Source organism: Bactrocera tryoni, chromosome 4 (genome assembly GCF_016617805.1).
Source record: "Bactrocera tryoni isolate S06 chromosome 4, CSIRO_BtryS06_freeze2, whole genome shotgun sequence".
Taxonomy (NCBI): domain Eukaryota; kingdom Metazoa; phylum Arthropoda; class Insecta; order Diptera; family Tephritidae; genus Bactrocera; species Bactrocera tryoni.
In genome coordinates this window covers 16,550,535-16,571,407 of record NC_052502.1, presented here as the reverse complement: position 1 = coordinate 16,571,407, position 20,873 = coordinate 16,550,535, and the positions used below count along the sequence as shown (strand labels likewise).

The following is a 20,873-nucleotide window of genomic DNA, read 5'->3' as shown; positions in this document are numbered from 1 at the left end:
CGCTCTGCTTTGCACCACCAACATCAGTGTGGCACTTCAACTCGCGCCTGGCTCATAGGGTGGTGCGCTTGTTATGTTGTGAAACAGAAAATAAAAACAAAATTCAGAAGAACAAATAAGACCATTCCATCACACACATTGGACTGCTCGCGCCGAGAAGTGCGATAAAGACGAAAAAGTGGTTGGCAGTTAGCGGCGAAAGTAACATGTGGCGTTTAATGAGCGCTTCGTTTGCGCTACAATCGGAAATTAATCAATCAATGAAAAGTTCGGGATGACTCGGAGCGAAACACCTAGTGCAGAGCGAATTTCTAACTGACTTCAAGACTGCCCTCAGAAATAAAGAAAAAGTTTATTGAAAACAAAATTTTCTGCCAAAGAAGACCTTCTTAAGACTAGGTCATAGACTAAGTCTAAGTCTAAAGTCCTTCTTCTGGCACTCGAAATTTATGCGAATAAATTTTGATGATCTTGAAGTTCTTTTAAGAATGTTTAACCTCGTTATCAATGTCATCAAGTAAAAGGTTTAGGTTCCGGGCCTCAACGAAATCGCGAAATCGCAGGCAAGAGCAAGGATGACGAGGTGGCAAGAAAGGGCACCCGAGCCTAGCTTTCAGTATAATTGAAACTGGATGGCTGGAGGGAGCTTGGAAATCGCTGGACTACTATCGGTCCTTGCGCTGTCGTAAGATCCATTTGGACTTAGGTCAACCGTGAGAGATCCAGTGAGCTCTTTGTCCTCAGTAAGAATTCCTTCAGAACGGACGTTGAAAGTCGAGCCGAGCATAAATGCGCGTATTACGTAAATGGGTAAATGTGCTCGGCTCGGTTTTAGGAGTCCACTCTGCATGCGCCCTAAGGTTAGCTTCAAATTAGTATTGGGCGTTCTATTCCTATTATTGCAATCAAGGTAGGAAAAGAAGCTGGATGGTAGAAGCCGTGACTCTGATAACTTTTCTTAGTTTTGAAAGAAATTCTTTAGAAATGTAGGAAAGTGACTGAGATCAGTAGAATGGGAACGGATCGAGGCTTTGATCTCCGAGATGAGCTGGAAACAACTAAGCAATTGGGTGCTCACACTTTCTGACAGGCAAATTTGTATTGGCCTCAACGCACCTTGCCGATTTGTAAGAACGGATACATGAGTTCCATTTTTTTGGTCCCCAAGGGACTACATATAGTATTAAAGCGATCCCCATCTTGAATACCAGACATCGAACATAACTTTACCTAATCGGACTTCGAATGGTATACGTTTTCTCTCAAAATTCTCTAAAAATGTTTCATAATTATGAAGGAAATTCTTGACAAATGTAGGAAGGTTTTACAAAAGAAAATGGCGAGCCAAGAATTAAGCTAGTAGGCCCTTCAGAAACAACTAGGGAAGGCAAATACTGAGAAGCTTTGAGAACGTAATATCTTTAGTGTTACTTGGCAGAAGGGTACTGAGTAAAGCAGAGAGTATACCAGAGAGTTATTATAACCCAGTCAATCAGCTCTCAGTGAACAGTCACTGGACATATTTGCTACTTGGGAAGTTTTCATAAAGTATGACAAATACCAAAAGTCGATTAGAGAAACCAATTCTTTATTCTCTCAACTTTCGAAAACCTTTTCGAAACCCACAATAATGATTTATACGACTTTTTGAGCGCCTACATGATTCTGCTACAGTTTTTAAGCTTTGGAGGACTTTGGGATTCTACTCTTCATACATTTGTCTCCAATCGTTCTCTAATCTTGGAAGGATTTATTACTAACTCGAATATGTTCAACATATTGACCGAACCTCTGGGTTTACGAAAAATTTTCTGCAAAAAAATGGATATGAAATTTCATATCCCTTCACTTTCTTTCAGCCAACTCAATTTGTAGGGTGCACACGACAAGCGAAGAGCTGACTGCAAAAAACAAAACGCAAAGTAATAGTCTTCACTAAACGCGTGATAAGCGAAGAGAGCGCTCCAGAAGCCTGTCGCTTCAATAGTAGCTTGCCAAACATCAACCATGTGGTTGTTGGCGTTTTCGTCGACGAACTGCAATCTTTGTCCATGTGTGCGGCGTTGTTGATTTTTCGCGTTGCCTGCCTGACTGCCAGCCATTACGATTTGGCTGCGTGCCGTTGACGAGAGTGACGCGGCTATATAAGCAGCGAAGCGCTGGGATAGAGCTCAGTAAAGTTTGTGCCTTCGAGCAGAATACTAGCGAAAGCAAAGCCAGAGAAAAAGTTAAAAAGTAAAAGAAAGTGAAATTTACCAAAGGTTCTAGTTAAGAACTCTAAAGACACTAACAGCAGAACAAGTGAAAAGTGAATAAAAAGTTATTTTTGAGTGCATCCTATAAGCGAGCAGCAAACCAACTCTAAGCAAGATGCCACATCAATTCCCAATTACACCACCTGCACAGATGCCGTGCCCACACTGGAACCACTTCCCAATACATCCACAAGTGCAGCACCCATTCGGCAGTTGTCAAGGCAACGTTAGCGGCTCACCGCCACCATCACCGAGCTCCTACTCCTACTGCAGCGCCTGCAATGCCATGAAAAAGCGGACGGCATGAGACGTGCCCACAGCAGCCTCGGTGCAAGCAAACAGCAACAACAATGGCAATAATGCAAGTAACTGATGATGTTGCGAAAGCGTTCCGTTCCTGGCGACAGCGTCCAACAGCGAGACCGGAGTTGGCAGTAGACCTGAAAGCGCTGATATCTCGTTGTTGTCGGTTGAGAATGCCTCCAGCGCCTGGAAATGGAAGCAAAGACTGCGTGGGGCGCACACTGTCGCCAGGGAATGGCTGCAGCGAAAATTAAAATGAAATTGAATTCTTACAAGTTAAAAATTATAATATTTGATGAAAAGAACTGTCGCAAGGCGTTTAATCCGAGTTAACTGGAGCGTTAACCGTTGCAGACAACACCCAAGCGACGCTCGAAAACCAGTTTTGGACTTGAAATATGAATACGCATTATTGCCGTTGTTGTATGGAACATACTTAGTTGATACAAACAAACACTATACACACATATACAAGTGTCATATTGACGCCAACGCCATATACATGATACATACATACATTTTAAGCGCGTAAATATATTTACTTAGGTACTTAAAAGATATTTGAAGCATTTCAAAAACAGACTTACAGCATTTATCATATAAGTGGGCATGTGTTTACATACATATGTGCTTAGTTTAAGTAAATATATACATTTGCTTACATATATATGTGCTTAGTTTAAGTGAATATATACATCGAAGAACCGGCGTGTTTCTATTAATGCGTCAAAGACTGTAATTTCCAACATATTTAGTATGCATGTATACAGTTATAATATAGTAGATAAGTTTGTATCCAAAAAAATCAATTTTAAACAATTTTGTTTACTTTTCATGGAATGATTTTATGATCAAAAGCATATTTCTGCGCTATTTGATTTGTGGTTTAAACATCCTTTGCCATTTTTATGACCAAGGCTGTCAACATGTGGTTTCCAGTGGCGAATTCGTACATAAATATGTTATCTATTTACATAAAATACAAAAAATATTGTTTTTGTAGTTAGAATTTTTCAAATGGCTGATAATTTGCTAAGACACGTTTAGTGCTGGTCTCGAATCGGCGGCCCAAGGTCAGAACATAACAGACGTACATATATAAACATATACATAAGTATATACATACATACATATGAATGCATATACATACATAGTTTGATATATATGTATGTACTAAGTCAGTTCTACACTTCAGAAGTGTGAGATTGTTTGTTTCTACTTTATATGGTACTTCATATCCAACAAGCTGAAGCATCTATACATATGTACATGAACATAGACAACAAAAATTAAACGAAAATGTAAATACTCTCCAATCATTAAAGTCAAAATGAAATAAACAAACAAAGAATATATAAATAGCGAGAAAAACAGCTGTCCAACCTTCTTCCGCAAAAATCTCGTTTTTATGTGAGACTCTAAAACGTGTCTTTATGCCTTGGAAAAGAAATGAGATTCAAGAGAAAAACTCCTTAATATGCTATATTCTAAATTTGACTCTCTACAAATATTTTGACGAGAATCATAGATAGGTAGATAGATAAAAAATAATTGAGGTTTTGCACTGCGACCTATGGTATATTGTGCCTGCTCCTATAACACATATGGTCACAAAGGTCCAGCACTCTGAATAATTCCGTGGTGGAGTGATCCGTGTCCACGCAAATGGTTCCTAGGGCCATGAGCCTGCTTCTACAAATTGCTGTGCAATCTAAAATCTAGTGTTCTGGAGTTTCCCGTTCCCTGTGGAAAAACCGGCAGTTTGCGCAAGAGACAATGCCCATGTTGGACAAGTGTGTCAAGAAACAGTGTATTCAGGAAGCATAGAGCGCGAAAAGGAGACGGAATTTGCCTCGTTGGAGGTTGATCATATCTCTAAACCTTGCTAGGTTGTAATCTCCAAGCAGCAACTTGGTGTGACGCATTCCTGTTGCCTACTGCCAGCGCCGTTTTCTCCCCACTCTCTCCTCCGTGCGGAGTAACCCAACCGCAATGCATGGTTCTGACCACATCATCCTGGAACCGAGCTCAGCGCGGGCTAGTTCGTCGGTCAGCTCAATGCCGGCTACCGCTTTATGCCTCGGCACCCGGATCAGGTGTACACGGTTGCAAACTGATAGGCGATTCAGCCTTCCTTTTCACTTCCCCACTAATAGCAATTCGACTGGATAAGCTAAGATCGCTTTAAGTGCCGCTTGACTATCGTCGAGTATAGCGATACGCAGGTTGCGATAGTTGCATTGTAGACTGACTTATAGCAAAAACTTCTGCTTGAAAGATGCTTGGAAAACATCCCATTGTTATGAATATTTTGGCATACGGTTCCGCAATTTTCGTTAGTTACTAAAAAGTGTTTTTACGTCCTTTTGAGCTCTCGAACAGAAAATAATGGTATTACTTGTGTTCAAAATATTGCAAATAACGATGGCATTGTGTGTCGCTGTGTTAACGTAGTGAAAAATTCACGAGAGAACAACCCACAAACCAGTCATTCTGCCCTACTTGATTGACTACAAGTATAAAGTCTTGAACGGAAAGATTAAAATGTTGATACCTCGTTGAGGATTAATATAAGATTTCGGATAACATTTCTCTACGCGTACAGAAATTCTTTGAAACTGATGAGTGAATGGAATTGACAAAATCAGTATAAATCTTTATTACGTGCAATCAAAGTCATTAATAATTAATCGTTATGTTTGTGGTTTGCAGACTGCAGAGAGAGATAACACCTCTTTTTGTTTTAGGACGAAAACTGAAGAATCTTAAAAATAATGTAAGTGGTTAAAACTGGAAGAAAATCTCCAAAAATTAAAACATCTTTTAATGATATAAACTGGCCATTTTGTTGTGTCGAATCAGTAATTGGTGACTTAAGAAAGCGGGTGATAAAATTATTGTATACATTCAGCTGCTTGACACCCATCTATGTATAAGAAATATATCAGATTGAGATACATTTTGGCGTTTATATGTAGGTTAAAGTCGTGTTAATCGCATGGGTCAGATTATACATATGACGTGACTAAGGATTTTTGATCCAATAGCGTCTTCTCCGTATTATTGCAAATGTTGCAGAGCTGCAAATAGAACTGCAAGGGATCGGTTGCAAACCTATAGTAAAGGCACCAGGAATAAGGATTAGTAGTGGAACCTTCTCACATTATAGAGTAAGCATTAAATAATATACTGTCGGAAGAAGCGGGCAAAACTGTGTTGAAAAGGACACCAAAAAATCAATGCTAAACCACTTAAGTTTTTGACAGGTTGGTAGGGATGGGTGGACTAAAATACGTTACTTTGAAAGGTAAATTGCAGCATGGTCAAATATTGGGTTCTGCCACAGAAACTAACATAATCTAACTTATTTTTAGGATTGCTATTAGACAAGCGTTTAAAGTTTAAAAAGTCTATGTTTGTGTCGCATTATGAATGACAGTCTATTTTTGATCTTTGATCGAGTAACGGATATGAATGTCAGAACTTTCATACAATATCGAAAATCAACTCAATCATGATTTGGTTGCGATGGAGTAAACGCATCAGAAGCGATCAGGATTTACTAATAATAACTGAAAGAAAAAGTGATAACTATCTGGAAGCTTCTAATAAGGTTATATAAATGCCCTAAAGGAAAATGAGGCTTATAACGAGTGATCCATGTAGAGGTACTTTTTTCATTACCCTTCTTTGACAGATCACGCGTGAGTCGCGTCAAGGTCATGCTATTTTGTTCAGTATTGTTTGACATTTCATCATGAAAAGACTTAAGCCTGAGCAACGTTTAAAACTAAAGCCGTTCGAACTTACCAAGCGACATCGCTTTGCTGTATGGGCTCTTGAAAAGTTTCAAGAAGATCCAACGTTTTCGAGCCAAATTTTGTTTAGCGATGAAGCCCATTGCCGGCCTGGTCGATAAAGTCTATGCGGACAATCCCGCTTCGACTCAGCTCTTGGAGAAAAACATCACGCATGTCATTCGCCAGTTACCACTCGAAGTGCTCGAACGTGCTTTGGCAATTTGGACTCAACGAATGGACCATTTGAGACGCAGCCGCGGCCAACATTTATAAGAGATAACCTTTAAAAAATAAATGCCAAAGAAGGTTCTTTAGAACGATAAAACATCCCCCATTAAATTTGAAGTTTCTGGGTTTTTTCTTTAAAAAAGTAGGGAACCTCGAAAGGGTGCGCATTTTAGAAGCTATTCTGATCAGGTTATTAAAATGTCTTAAAGAAAAATGGTATTTATACATATAAATATGTATGTATGTATAAGCGTGTAAATATATAAACATTTATTATGCAGTTATTTTATTAAAAATTTCTCGAAAAGCGAAAATATTTAATTCACGTGCCAGAATTTTATACAAAGCGACTATCGGACCACTTGAGTCAATATCGGGAGTTCAGACGGGATCAAAATATATAGCAACATTTTTTAATAATAATATTAAAATGTTAAAAATTGCTCTTTTAATTTTAATATCAACACATTTTCGATTGTGCAGTCAGCGAAAGCACAGTCAGCGTGCAATGACCCAACACGCTTAAATACTTGGCCCCAATTATGAGCAGCTAAGTAAACACGTTTATGCTTACACTGCAACTATTGCACACTTAGACGCGAAAATGAGCGCATAAGTAATAAGTTAAACATATACAAATACATACATATGCACATTATTTAACAAACAGAATAATATAAAATCTAAATATTTTGTTTTTGTAATATTTGCTAAAGTATTGCATCCCAAGACGCTCTACTTTTGCTTTGCTTAATGCGTATAAATAAACTTGCAACGCTATCGATGGGGCGTACAACAAACAATATAGATGCATTCATACAAACAACATATACATACATACACATATGTATAAAGTTGCACATAGCCACTAGCAATTGTAAATTCAGGCAACTTGTGGCTTCCCATTGCGTAAAAGCCAAGCAGTGCGTTCATAAACTTTGACTGTAGGCGTTATTGTTTTTGTTGTTGCTTCGCAATTTATTACGCTACTGTAATGGATTAAATTGAAGCAGCTAATTGCGATGGGACGGCAAAAGCTGTAAAAGCTGCCCAGCAATGCCTCAATTAATGTAGTACAGAAGCTTCGTGCGTCACATGTTTGGAGTCCGACGTCGAGCGTTGTTTAGACAAAGCCGCATTTATGCGTTTACACAATATAATCGATATTTAATGAATTGTAACTATTACAGGCTGCAATTGTCATAAGAAATGTGCTGTTATTGCCGAAGCGTCAAAGTTAATGAATTTGAACTGGCTGGCGTTAGATGAAATTGAAAAAAATGTTTTCATTTAGGGAGGGAGGAGTTTGGGTTGAAAGCAAAAAAAATAAGGGAAAATTAGTAAAGGAAACGGTTATTATTAGTCGATTGGTAGACCAGTCCAAACTAAAATTTCCCCTCTCATTTGCGCTTTTCGATAGTGTCAAGTCATTCGAGTCCGTCAGCTCAGGAGTGAAGCTTTAAAGAAATTTATCTCGAAACTGCATTTTTCTATTTCGGATATAAATAGTATGTACTCGCAGACTAACACATTTATCCAGATATTTCTTTTTCATTACTCTAAGCAAAAATTGTCAAAGTTATACCTTTTTTGAAGGCTCTAAATTCACCTAATCCCATAAGAATGTAGTTAAATAATTAAATATTGATACTAAACTCTAAGAGGTCAATGAGTATTTCAATTTAAAACAAAAATATAGTGATATATGGTTTGATTAACAATTTTTTTAATTTTACCGATCCAAACGAGGTTAGTCATGCCATCGTGCCGAATTGAAACCAGTAACCAGCTCTTTGCATGCTCAGCTAACCCTACACAACTGACACCCCTCTCCCTATGGTTTGACCCCATCAAATCAGCCCGTTTCCTAAGCCTACCGTTGGATGACCTCGATGGCAACTTATCTGAACTTTACCACCCTAACGGGAACCAGACAACAGTCAAAACAACAACAGCAACGCTGTACGAAAAAGATTTATTGAAAAAATCCTTAATATATGTAATGCTTTGCCAGCATTCCAGCCCAAACCAGCTAAATATTATTAGTTCACCTGCAGCTCTGGCTTACAGCCTTCTGCTGACGTAAACGTGTTCTTACAAGAACCCGATAAGCTAATGGCGGTATATTTTTATAATTTATGAAAATATCTGAGTACTAGGTGTCTGTATATATTTGCAGGTATGTGTTTGGAATAATTAAATATTAATTTGCTTACCTTTTTACACTGCTGTTTTTTCTTGAATTTATATGGAAAGGGTGATGTGAAGAGTATATACATACATATGATATTGTGACGCAATTTGATGAAAATGATGAATATTTTAAATAAAAACTTGCAATGTTTCTTGAGTTATGTCTGAAACAATAAGTAACGTGTATGAATTTTTAATAAATTGTAAATTAATATTCAATAACGTGAGCAGTAATGAGCGTAAGCATTGATTCTTTTAAAATAAATATTCATATACAATATATTATATATACATACATATGTATGTACCTACAATTGGCCTATTAAAATATTGTTTGTATATTTGTACGCATGTTATTGTTTTTTTTTTCAAATATGTATATTTATATGAATATAGTACTTATCGGTTCTTAAACTCACCTTATAAATATAAAATATTATCGCTTTTAATTCAAATTCTATTCACTGCTTAAACCAACATTTTGTTTTTTATTTAATATGTCAGTCATTGGCTGCATAATTTGACCTTGATGTTGTTGATGTCATACAGCATGTAAAGTGCCACGCTTTGTCGTTCGCTTACTTCGTGATGGCAATAAAAAATTTATTAAAAATCATTTTATTTGTTTCCAATCACACAGATTAAAAGTTGAACGCGAATAAATACTAACAAGCGTGCTACTGATAACACGTATGTATTTTCGGCAATTCATATCAGCAGACGCTACGGCCTTTGCTGCAAATGAAGTCATGCCGACACACGCGTACGCAAATTGCAAAGAAAGAACATACGCGATTTATAATTAGTATTTGGGTTATTTTCTAATATCCTTGACTTATTAAAAACAACCTGTCCGCTTTGTCCGCACTTATCAGTTAATTATAGCAAAAAAAAATTATCACTCCAAAAAAAAGTGCTGTGCGACTGCTTATTACAAAATTATCTTAAATACTTTGCTCATTAAGCATCACTAGACCTTATCTTTCCGCCAATAGTAAAGCGGCATGCATACAAATAAACATTATAATAATCACCGCAAAATATATTGTTTTATATTTAAGATGTTAGTAAACAAACTTTTTTTAAACAACATAGTAAAAATTTAATTTTAGCAACCAGACACTAGATCACGCACACTTCACGCCGACACACACATACACTTATAGAGACAGTCATAACAAACCACAATGTTTAATTAATTTAAGTTAACATCTAACAATTTCTGACCGGCATAAACAAAAAACTTGAGTTGCAAGTGTATTCTCGAACGCTACACGCTACGCAACAACGACGACGCTACTCTACGTAAGTTGGCAAGCAACATGTTGTGTACACAAGTGCATCGTGTAACGGCGATAACAGGCGCACATGTTTAGCAGTCGCGTTTCTTACATTGCCGTATGCATTTACATACATATGTATTTTTAGCGAAATTTGCAGGAGTGCAATGCTCTTTGTTTGCGCTGTGCGCGATTGCTGCTGTTGTTGTTGCGCGACACAAATTCAACGAAGACGTCATTCACACAAGCGAAAGCTTTCAATAATGCAACGGTGCTCCAATCAAAATATGTGTGTATGTATAAAACAGTTAGCTCTTGCATTAATACTTGCATGATCTCCCTCTAAATGCTGCTGTAATTATGCGTAAACACTTTGTTCTTTGCTAGGCAATTATTTATATAGTTTAAAATTTTTAATCATCTATTAAAGTACAAAATATGCATTGATGCATGTTTTCTTGTTTGTGTTTAAAATTTCATATATATAACCATTATTGTTGTTTTGTCGGTGTTTTTGTGTTTGGGTTGCTGATTTTACTAAGGCATATACGCTTTGTATCTGGCCCGTTATTCGATTTTGTTGTATAACATTGGTCTAACATTTCCAGTAGCGAACGTTGGCGCGAACCCGTGGGCTTCTCAGACGGCGGCGAAACGTTTGATGCTCCCAATTGCTTTTCCGTTGATGTATTATTTTTGCTTTTCGTTATTTGTAATTCCGGACGCGCACTTTCTACACTATCAAGTGCAACTTCTTCACTATTCAACAAATTAGCAACAATACTATCGTTTGATTGTGATTGGTTTGTTAGATCTACTGTAGAGAGGTTTGGCGCACTCCTATCTTCTTCTACTTCTGCTGGCGTGCTCACCGAAGTACTCGTCGAGGATATGGTGATTTCAGGCGCAACTTCATTCCCATCTACTTCCGAATCGGAAGTGGAGGCGAAAATATCTTCACTCAAATTGACTCGCCGTGGCGCTGACGTGGAAATTGGTTTCTCCTTAGTAATAGTTTGTTTCGGCTTCAACCAACTTGTCAAAAAACTACGCATATTTTTATTCTTTGGTGACGTCAACTTCGTCTTCGGACTGCGCTGGAAACAAAATAAGTGTTGGAAATTAAATTTGAACACTTGAGCCTAAGGTTGATGTAAGTTCTCTATAATCATACCTTTAATGTGTTACTAATGCAGCCGTAGATGAAATTATACAGTTCATTGCCGGGCATATTTTGACTTTGATAGCTAGTGAGCAAATTCCACAAATCTTTTACACACACATTATGTTCCAGCAAGAATGTGTGCATGCGGTGCACTTCATCGCGCAGTTGTGCATCGCCAAATGTGAAATATACAAGCGGCCGTTGAGTTACGGTGCACACCATTAACTGCAGCAATGCCTTCAGACGCGGATCGCCGCCAAAGGCACCACAACCCCAGTTGCCTGAAGCCACGCCAGGTGCCGGTGTGATTAACGTGTGTTGGAAGCCCACATAAGCTTTATTCAATTCGCGCTTGATCTGATCTTCGCGATATTGATGTTGTGATTGGATGAAGTGGAGCGCATCAATAGCCACGATATGCGTTTGACGACGTCTTGAGCTATCGCGTGGTATACAATCTTCATGATTACCAGCCCATTCAAAGGTACTTGCATAGCCGCTGTAGTCACTAAAGCGCTCAGCACCAACCATTAATAGTGCTTCTGTGGGACGCAAACACTCTGTGAACAATTTAGATAGGAGCAATTCAGGACAAATTACAAAACGTATTTCCTCTTGTACACAGCCTCCGCCGAGTACGCCACCACCAAGGAATTTATTGGCGAAATCCACTTGCAGCAAACCAAAGCCCTGATCTTCAATAGTGCCATCAGACGTAATGTGTAAGGGTGTAACACCTAATGGTGCTTTACATTCGGCCCAGTTGGGCAATTCTGCGGGTTCTAAGCTACGACGTGCAAATGTCACCACACCAGTGGGTACATTAGAGCTATCACGTTCCGTTGGGCATACACGCCGAAAATAATGGCAGATGCACTTAATTTTCTCTATAACTGCTTTACCACCACTTTGGAAGAGCCTAAAATGTGTAAAATGTAATGTATTATTTAATATATACTTTGTATTTAAAAAATTGTCAATTATATGTATATCTACCTATTAAAATTTATATCCGGAAACGTGCTGTACTCTGAGCGCTTTTTCATTGTATTCCGTCTGGGGAACGTGCAGAGAAATGCATTTGCCAAGAGACAAGAAATCTGTTGCTGCGTCAAGGTCACAGAATGATTCTGTCCTTGCTTGAGCAAAGGAATAGGCGCTTGCACCAATTCCGGCAAGCGTAAAGCCAAGCGTATTATACGTGGTAGCAAATCTTCGAAAAATACTCGCGATTCACTCTCATCCAAATCATCTTCAAATAGACGGTGTAGAGAACGAAAGTTCCACTGACCTTCATATTTAGTATTATAAGAAAGTATAGCCGCTTGCAATTCCTTACTGTTAGTAATAGGCTGCAGTAATGCCTTTTCAATCATACCCCAACGTGCTTCTATTGTGGAGCTGCCATCTTCCGCTGTAACTGGATATTGACTTTTACTGGAGCAGGGCAGACGCACATGTATGGCATCCCATTTGTGATGTGCTCGTAATGGTCGTGGCGGCACATTGTCAGGCTCGCGTATAGGACAATGATAAAGCACTGTATGCGTTTCACTGGGTCGCACCGCTGGCAAATGGTCTAATTCAAACTCATTCAAACCGCGATGTATTTCTTCCATCGAACAACCGCGCCACTGCTCATCGGTTGTAGGGGATTCCGCTAAAATATTTAAAATGAAAAATATGATTCATTTTACATTGAAGAGCATTAAAACTCACCGCCGTTTTCAATGCACACACCATTTCCAGCACTGGTGTTACTGCAACTGCCTCCTTCAGCCATTCTTCGAATGCAAGTAACTTTTATTGTGCGTCTGCAGTTAATTGCAGACTTATATATAGTTTGCTGAAATTGGCGTAAAATTTTTGCAAATTAACAAATTCCTATTGTCAATGAAAAATTCCTGCACACAGAAGAGACTAGCTCTTTTTGGAGAATTGGAGAAATGTAAATAAGCCAGCTGTTCGGTGACAAGCGCGCAGGAAATTATTACAAAGTTATTTATAAAAAACGTTTATGACTACAGTGTAATTTATATATTTTTTTGCCTAATACAAATTAACGTTGAATACAGAAAATTATGTTTTTACTTTCGTGTGTTTATTGTTTATAATACAATTTGACAAATGTAGTCGAACTTCCTAAAAAGTGCTGCCCAGTCAATGTTTTCAATTCTCCACTTTAACAGTTTGGTTGCCTTGCCGGACAGTAACATGGCATTTAATTAATTTTTTATTTTACTAAAACATATCCTAAATATATTAAGTCAAAAATATTATTCTGTTAATTCACTCAAGATATTTAAAACATTAACATTAAAATATAAATATAATATATATATTACGTCAGTAAAAATTTAAATTTATACCATTTAAAAACGTTAAAAAAATAATTGGCAACCACTTTTTCTTTGACAGAAGTATTTGAACGTTTTGAACGGAGGAAGTGAAACTTACTTTTTTTATTAAAACTAATTTAAAATGCAAAGTGAAATACTTTAATAATACTTGTAAAAGATCGTTGTTGTTCCTGTAGCGGCAGAAAGATCGTAATCAGTTTGAAGTTAAATGGTAAACCATAAATCGGGTTATAAATGTATGTATATAAGAATTAACTTATTTTTGCATCGGCAAGCATTTGAAAGTTTCTTTTATGAAAAACTATAAGAAAAATTGGAATTCCGAGCGAAATTATAAAATAATGGTTTTGAAATGTATTCCATTGAAGATGTCGAGATAGAACTTTTCCGTTCTACACAGATATTGCAGAAGGCATTTCATAAAGCCAGTAAGATACAGACTATTATAGTGTTTTAAATTAATCGCGTGTGTATTTCAAGCTCTCCTAATTTCGGTACTCATCTGGCCTCAACTATGCAACATATGTATGTATATGTTATTTGTAAACTTACCACTCCATTTGCTAAGTAATAAAAGCAATTTGTTTCTTTTTTGTACATATATAAAACTCCATGTATGTATGTATACATTTTGTTTGTCTGTTTTATTTATTTATTTAGTGTTTTGTATCAGTTTCATATTAACTGTTAGGTGTGTACATTTTATGGTAGTTCTTTTATTTATTTGACATTCAATTGAATTCGAAACTTTGTTTGTCATTTAGTTCTTACAATTTTTTTACAGAACAAAAAACAACTTTTATATATTATTGTTGTAAAATTAGTTACGGTTTAAAAAACTTAAAAACTTTCGTAATTGTTTGCAATAAACTGGAACGGAATAATTGAATTTATTTGTATTCTTTCATATAATTCTTATATTTTTGTGTTTAATTTTTACAGTTTTGACTTTCTGTGGCAGGCATTTAATTTCATGTTTTTGTAATATTTATTTATTGTTTGGATCTTTACACTTCGGTAAATATATTCAGTAATTGTAAAATTCATCAGTAATTGTTTTGTAGCATGTTAAATGAAAGCTTTAATTAACACTAAATTATGGACCGGTGGAATTGAAACATTTTCCTGTTTTTTTGATTTTTTACTAATTTGCACAATCATAAATTATTTCATTTAAAAAATTTTCTTACTTTTTCTTTTTTACTTTAGACTTTTGTGTCGGTGTGTGTATGTGTGCGTGTGAGATTTAAGTGTTACATATTTTTTGTTTTTTAAGATTTTACATACGTCAATTTAACTTTTGTTTTGTTTGCTGAGTAAAAGACACGAAAGTGAAAGAGGTTCGCATTAATTTCTTAATTGAATTTCTAATAATTTTTAATTTTTGTTCAGCTAAATATATACGCGTGTTTTGGGTGGGTGTATATTCGTGTGTGTATGTGTGCTTGGGTATCTTAATTTTTTTTAATTTTTAGTGGCCATAATATAAATGTTTTATGCCGAAAAAGTTGTTTAAAATTTATTTTTTGTATGTCTTTTGCTTAAGTTAAAACATCGAGATTTGCTTAAAATTTTTTTCGGCTTAATTTCAATACTATTTCACTTAAATTTTACTTTATCCAAATATAAATTTTTTTCGCATTCATTTTAATAGCCTAAAATATTTAATTTGATCAATTTTTGATTTGTTTATTCTTTTAAAACACCAAAAGCTTAAATTTAGAGATTTTACATTTTTTCTTTGACTTTACCTTCTAAACCTTTTTTATTTTTAATTGTAGTTTTTACAATATTTAAATTTTGAATTTTGTTAGTTAATTCCATTAATTTCTTTTTTTTCATACATGTCCACGCCTGCAAATCTATTTGAAATAGATATTTTCAAATAAATATTTTTGAATATTTTATGAAAGAAAACTTTTTCCAGTATTGTTTTGCAATAGTTTTATGTATGTGTGTGTGTTTATGTTAGCAGTTTAAGCAGTTCCACTGTAGTTGTTTTTGTGTTTTTACTGAATTTTGAATTCTAATTTGCTGTTTTAAACGTCAACGAAAATTATTTCATAAAAAAATTTAGTTAAATTAAGTTTACAACATTATCACATTGTTTACGTCTTTGTCCATAGCACCTTTCGCTTTTGAATAAATATTCCTACCTTCTTCTGACGCTTATATTTTTTGCTTCTAATTGAGTTTAGCCGAGTTTGATCGCAAAATGAAATATTAATATATTCATCAGCTGTTTTTTGTTTATGTTAACAACATTGGAGACTTTGTGATAATTTATAACGTGAATTGGCAAATGTAAAAATATTAATGCATTACGTTGAAATAATCTTGTTCTACGTTTAGTTGTTAAAAATTAAATGTTAAAATGATAAAGAAAAGCTTTCTCCTTAGTTGTTGTCTAAAAGACAAATAAAAATATATTGAAAGTAATTTATATACTTTTCAATGGAGACTCCAGGTTATTTAGCTGTAGAAGTAATGTTAGCCAAAAATACATAAAGTTAAGCCAAAAATTTTAGTTAGAACTCACTATTAAGGTTTGAATTGTATAATAAAAAAGATCAGTGTAGATCAAAATCTTTTGCAATAATAATCACATCTTAAATTTGTCAGTGGTTCGAACGACAAGAAAGGATAATGCTTCTCTTTCATTGCTTCACTTTTTTTTAAGAATATGTTTTATAAAATCGAAGCAACTAAATTATTTCGAATTAGTTTTTTTATTGGTTCGGTTTATCGAAGAAGAAGTATATTTAGCGCACAAGTTGTAAATGGAATGGAAAGATATTTAGCTAATGCACGAGTGCTATGAAATTGTTAAAAATCGATTTAAATTATTTAATGTTTCCATGGAATATCAATTTTAATGTAATAAGAGGTAAAATCGCTGAAGCTAAAAAATGTGTTCTATAATAATTCTCAATCCTTTCAGATTTCACAATAAATAAAAATAAAATGATCGACCAAACTCGTCTTTGCTTCCGAATCGTCTAGCGTTGCAATTCTCTTCGTTTTATAATTCCTAGCTTCAAAATCCAGCGCCTCTTACGTCTATGTCATGTAACAAGCCTCCCTTTCCGCCTCTCTCTTAATCTTAACGCATACTTTACCAATTTCCGCTACTTATACCTATAAATTCTCACAATCATGCTAATACAAATTCTCTAACCGTTATTTCTTATTTACTTTCCTCTCTAATCTATCACAAAAAATAGCTTAACCACTCGCCGATTTCTAATCGTTCCGCACAAATAATCTAACGCTCACAACGTCTACACACCTGTACATACGTTTGTAAACCTAAAAATACGTACACATGTTCCAATACTAGTTGTTGCTTAAACTCTCCATTGCCACTTATTCACTATACTCGTAATTTACTGTTTTTACTGTCGTTTCGTTTCGTTTACGCATTGCTTAACATTTACTACGTTCTTTATCTCACTCTTTAAGTTTTTCGTTCCTCCGTTTTTTTTTGTTTTTACTACGCATACACGTAACTACTGTTCCAATTCCGCACATTCCTTAAATTATATTGTAATAGCATAGTTGAACTAAGTGTAATTGTATAAGTTCTAAATAATTTTGGGTTTTCTGTGCATAAATTTGTTTGGTTTTCAAATATTATGTTGTTAAACCTAATTTTATAAGGCGCTTTTGTTGCAGTAAACAGTTTTTGTTTTGAAGGTTCAAAAATTATATAATTTTTATTGCATTTCATTTATTTTCAACATTTTTTACTGCATTCTAGTTGGTGTTTTGTGAAAAGTTTGCGTTTATATCGTTTTTGAAAATTGCTTATTTTTGCGTTAAGCGGTTTTTGCATGCAGTTTTTTTAGTTTTCACGGTTAATTTATTGCGTTTTTTCATTTTTTATGTTTAATTTATTGTTTTTCACTTTTTGTGTTTAATAAAAAAATGTTTTTGTTTTTATTGTTGTTTACTTTGTGTGAAAATCAGTCTCTATTGCTGTTTTGTGGGTTTTTCCTAGTTTTTGTTTACACTTTTTGCTTGCTATTGACTTGGCTATTGCTGTACCGCTTGTTTGCTGTAACGGTTTCAATGGTTTTAACGGTTTGAATGTATGTGTTTGCTGCTGTGTTATAGCAAATACTTGAAATATTTGAGTTTTGCTTTTCTTTGCTGCATTATAACCGCTTTTGGACTGCTTACTGACTTTAATTAACACTTTTTGCTTCCATTTTGCTTATACAATATTACATATTAATATTTTTAGTTTGTTTATTAAAAATCATTATCGGTTGCTTGTGGCTTAGAAAAATATCACATTCTTACTTCGTTCGATCGAGAGACATTTTTTGTTTGTTTTGTTGCTGTGGCTGTACTAACTATTCTATTAGTTGCAAGTTTTCTTTCATTACATTTTGCGTTTTGGGCGCCACGGCTCTTTTTTGCTTGTTTTTTTTCCATATTTTTGTTTAATATCAATTTTCTGCCATTATTTTTTAATATTTTTATTTACAGTTATATTTTTTGCGTTTGACTTAAATTTAATATTTTTTTTTTTTAATTTATTTACTTTTAATTGTTATTAAAATATATGTATATATATTTTAAAAATATAACTAGTTTTAATATTTGATTGAGGTCATTTTAGAATTATTGCTAAATTGTTTGCAGATCCACGCCAGATCGACAGTCGACAGATCGCAGGACCAACGCCCAACTGCGTCATCAACATAACTGTTCATTTTTTTATTTTTCACCAAACGATCTCTCATGCGTTTCCAACACAAATGTGCGTTTTTGATAAATATTTTTGTTTTTGTTTTTGAGAATTTGCTACACACAGACGTACGCATGTATATATGTATGTATGTTTGTAGTTAATTAGTATACATTGACGAGTGCATAACGTGGCTTTTCTTTAGTATATATGTATGTATGTATATCGGTAGGTAAATACAATATTTGTAGACATTTACTTTACACGCATGTGTGTATGTATGTATGCTTGTATATAATATACATGTAAATAAAATTAATACATATACATACGTTTCAAATACAATACAAGTTTGATGCGCAAACTAATAACTGTTTATTATTTTATTTTTTGTTTTTTGAAAATTTTCATTTCTGCGCAACTGTTTTTTTTCCTAATCATAAATTTGTTTTTATTATTATTATTTTTATTTTTTTATTAAAACACTTGGACTTTTTTCGTTAAATATACATACATATATAACTAGTTGAAACGATATTCATAGAGTATATTAGAATAGAGCGGAGTGAGTGTGAGAGAGAAAGAGAAAAATGTTCGTTACTTAATTTATATATATATGTATATAGTTAGTACAATACAATAATATTTTGTAGACGTACATATACAAATACATACACCTATATATGTACATATGTATAATTTAGCTTAAATATCGTTATTTTTTGCTTTTGTTCATGGGGGACGTAAAGAAGTGAGTAAAAATATGCATTTGCACTTTAATTGTATTTCCTTTGTCACAACATCAACAGTGAATTTAATTCTGTATTTTTTTTTTTAATTTTTTTCTTTTGTTTTTTGAAATTTCTTATATTTTATTGTGTAAGTATATTATCCAAAAAGACAACTAACACCGAAAAATAGTTTTATAAAATTTTAATTTTTTGTTGTATTTTTTTTTTTATTTTTCATTTTTTCTACCACATACACATATAATTTCGTTTTTACATACATATTTTTTTTGTTTTTTTTTTCAAAAATTATTTTATAGTTTTCAAAAAGAATTTCTTTACATGAGATAGTTTTGTTAACGTTCAATATTTACCGTTTGTTTGATTTTTTTTTTATTAAAAAACAAACATGTACACAATATTCGTTTTATAAAGTTTTTTATGTAGTGGTTGTTATTATATTTCGTAATTTTTTTACACCTTATCGCTGATGAAAAATACCGTTTTTGATATAAAAAATAGCTTAAATAATATTTAGCGTTTAATTTTTAAAGCTTAGAGGCGTTGCATTTGCAGTGAATGAGGATGTGAAAGAAAAAGCAAAAAAACACAATCTGAGGGAGGGGTAATATGCAGGCTTGGTGCTTGAGGTGATGCTAAAAGTATGAAATAATGTTGGAACCGGTTTAAATGATACTACTATTTTGCCTTAGATTTATGTGATTTGAGAACGTCCAAATTAAAGTAGAAATAAAAAAACGTTGCACCGAAGCTAGAATACCCTACACAAGTAAAGGATATTTATTTTCACTGTTCAGTTTGTATGACAGCTATGTATATGCTTTAGTGGTCCGATCTGGAAAATTTCTTCGGATATTTTAGGGTTGTTATTGCCAATAATCTCTGCCAAATTTTGTGAAGATAAATCTTCAAATAAAAAAGTTTTTATACATGAACTTGATTTTGGTTATACCGCTTGTATGATAGCTATATGCTATAGTGATCCGATTTGGAAGTTTTTTTCAGAGATTGTAGCCTTGCTTTAGAAAACAATCTATGCTAAACATCGTGAAGATATCTTGTCATATAAAAAAGTTTTCATACACGAACTTAATTTGCTCGGTCAATTTAAGATATAGTAGTCAGATTTGAACGATTTCGTTTATGCGTATATTTATTTATGCTAAATTTTGTGAAGATTACTCGCCAAGTGAAAAAGTTTTCCATACAAGTATTTATTTTGACCGTTCAGTTTGTATAGCAGTTACATATGTATATGCTATATTAGATCGATATCGGCGGTACTAACAAATGAGCACCTTTTTGGGGAGAAAAAGACATGTCTAATCGGTATCTTAAAACCGAGCGACTGGTTCGTGTATTTATAGACAGAAGGACGTACAGACGGACGTGACAAAATCGACTCAGCTTGTCAAGCTGATGATTTATCTACATATATCTTATAGGGATGTGTCCCTATGGGTGTTCAGTATACTATATTATAGAGTATTATAGTAATATTATAAAAAATACCGTAGAACGGAAAAACAATCCACCGAAAAAATCTGAAAATCTTATAAACTAGCAAGTAACTTTCAAATAAGTAAAAAAATGGAACGACGCCTTATTTACAACGCAATGGATATTCTATAGTAAATCGAGCAAATTAAATTTTTTGACAAGAGGCTCAATCATTAACTTTGCACACACAAAACTTTATGTTTTGAGACCGTCTGGACTAGTTTCAGAAGGACGGAGCCATGTACAGAAATTCACTAAAATAAGCATAGTTCTCTGATCGCTATTCACTTGAGAGTAGCTAGAAACGATTTTCTTACATGTGGCTCAAGCAGCTCACGACTTAC

The 20,873-nt window shown here is 34.4% G+C and overlaps 2 protein-coding genes across 2 annotated transcripts; one reads left to right on the top strand and one right to left on the bottom strand.

Moving 5' to 3' along the window:
* Window positions 1-2,173: 2,173 nt before the first annotated feature.
* On the top strand, window positions 2,174-3,389 carry LOC120775713. The gene has a single exon (XM_040106025.1). The coding sequence runs from the start codon at window positions 2,371-2,373 to the stop codon at window positions 2,560-2,562; it is 192 nt and encodes a 63-aa protein (XP_039961959.1). The 5' UTR covers window positions 2,174-2,370; the 3' UTR covers window positions 2,563-3,389.
* Window positions 3,390-10,508: 7,119 nt separating this feature from the next.
* LOC120775086 (poly(ADP-ribose) glycohydrolase) lies at window positions 10,509-13,292 on the bottom strand. The gene is made up of 4 exons (XM_040105083.1): window positions 12,944-13,292; window positions 12,221-12,884; window positions 11,234-12,143; window positions 10,509-11,156 (listed from the first exon to the last, which is right to left on the bottom strand). Exons 1-4 carry the CDS (start codon window positions 13,005-13,007, stop codon window positions 10,551-10,553), a joined length of 2,244 nt encoding a protein of 747 aa, XP_039961017.1. The 5' UTR covers window positions 13,008-13,292; the 3' UTR covers window positions 10,509-10,550.
* Between the last annotated feature and the right edge of the window lie 7,581 nt (window positions 13,293-20,873).

Bases quoted from the DNA above. Each gene is read 5' to 3' on its own strand.
- LOC120775086 (XM_040105083.1), bottom strand. From the start codon at position 13,007: ATGGCTGAAGGAGGCAGTTGCAGTAACACCAGTGCTGGAAATGGTGTG. The intron at 12,144-12,220 runs GTAGATATACAT...TACACATTTTAG, and splicing joins CCGGATATAAATTTTAATAG to GCTCTTCCAAAGTGGTGGTA. The intron at 11,157-11,233 runs GTATGATTATAG...TTTTGTTTCCAG, and splicing joins GCATTAGTAACACATTAAAG to CGCAGTCCGAAGACGAAGTT.
- LOC120775713 (XM_040106025.1), top strand. From the start codon at position 2,371: ATGCCACATCAATTCCCAATTACACCACCTGCACAGATGCCGTGCCCA.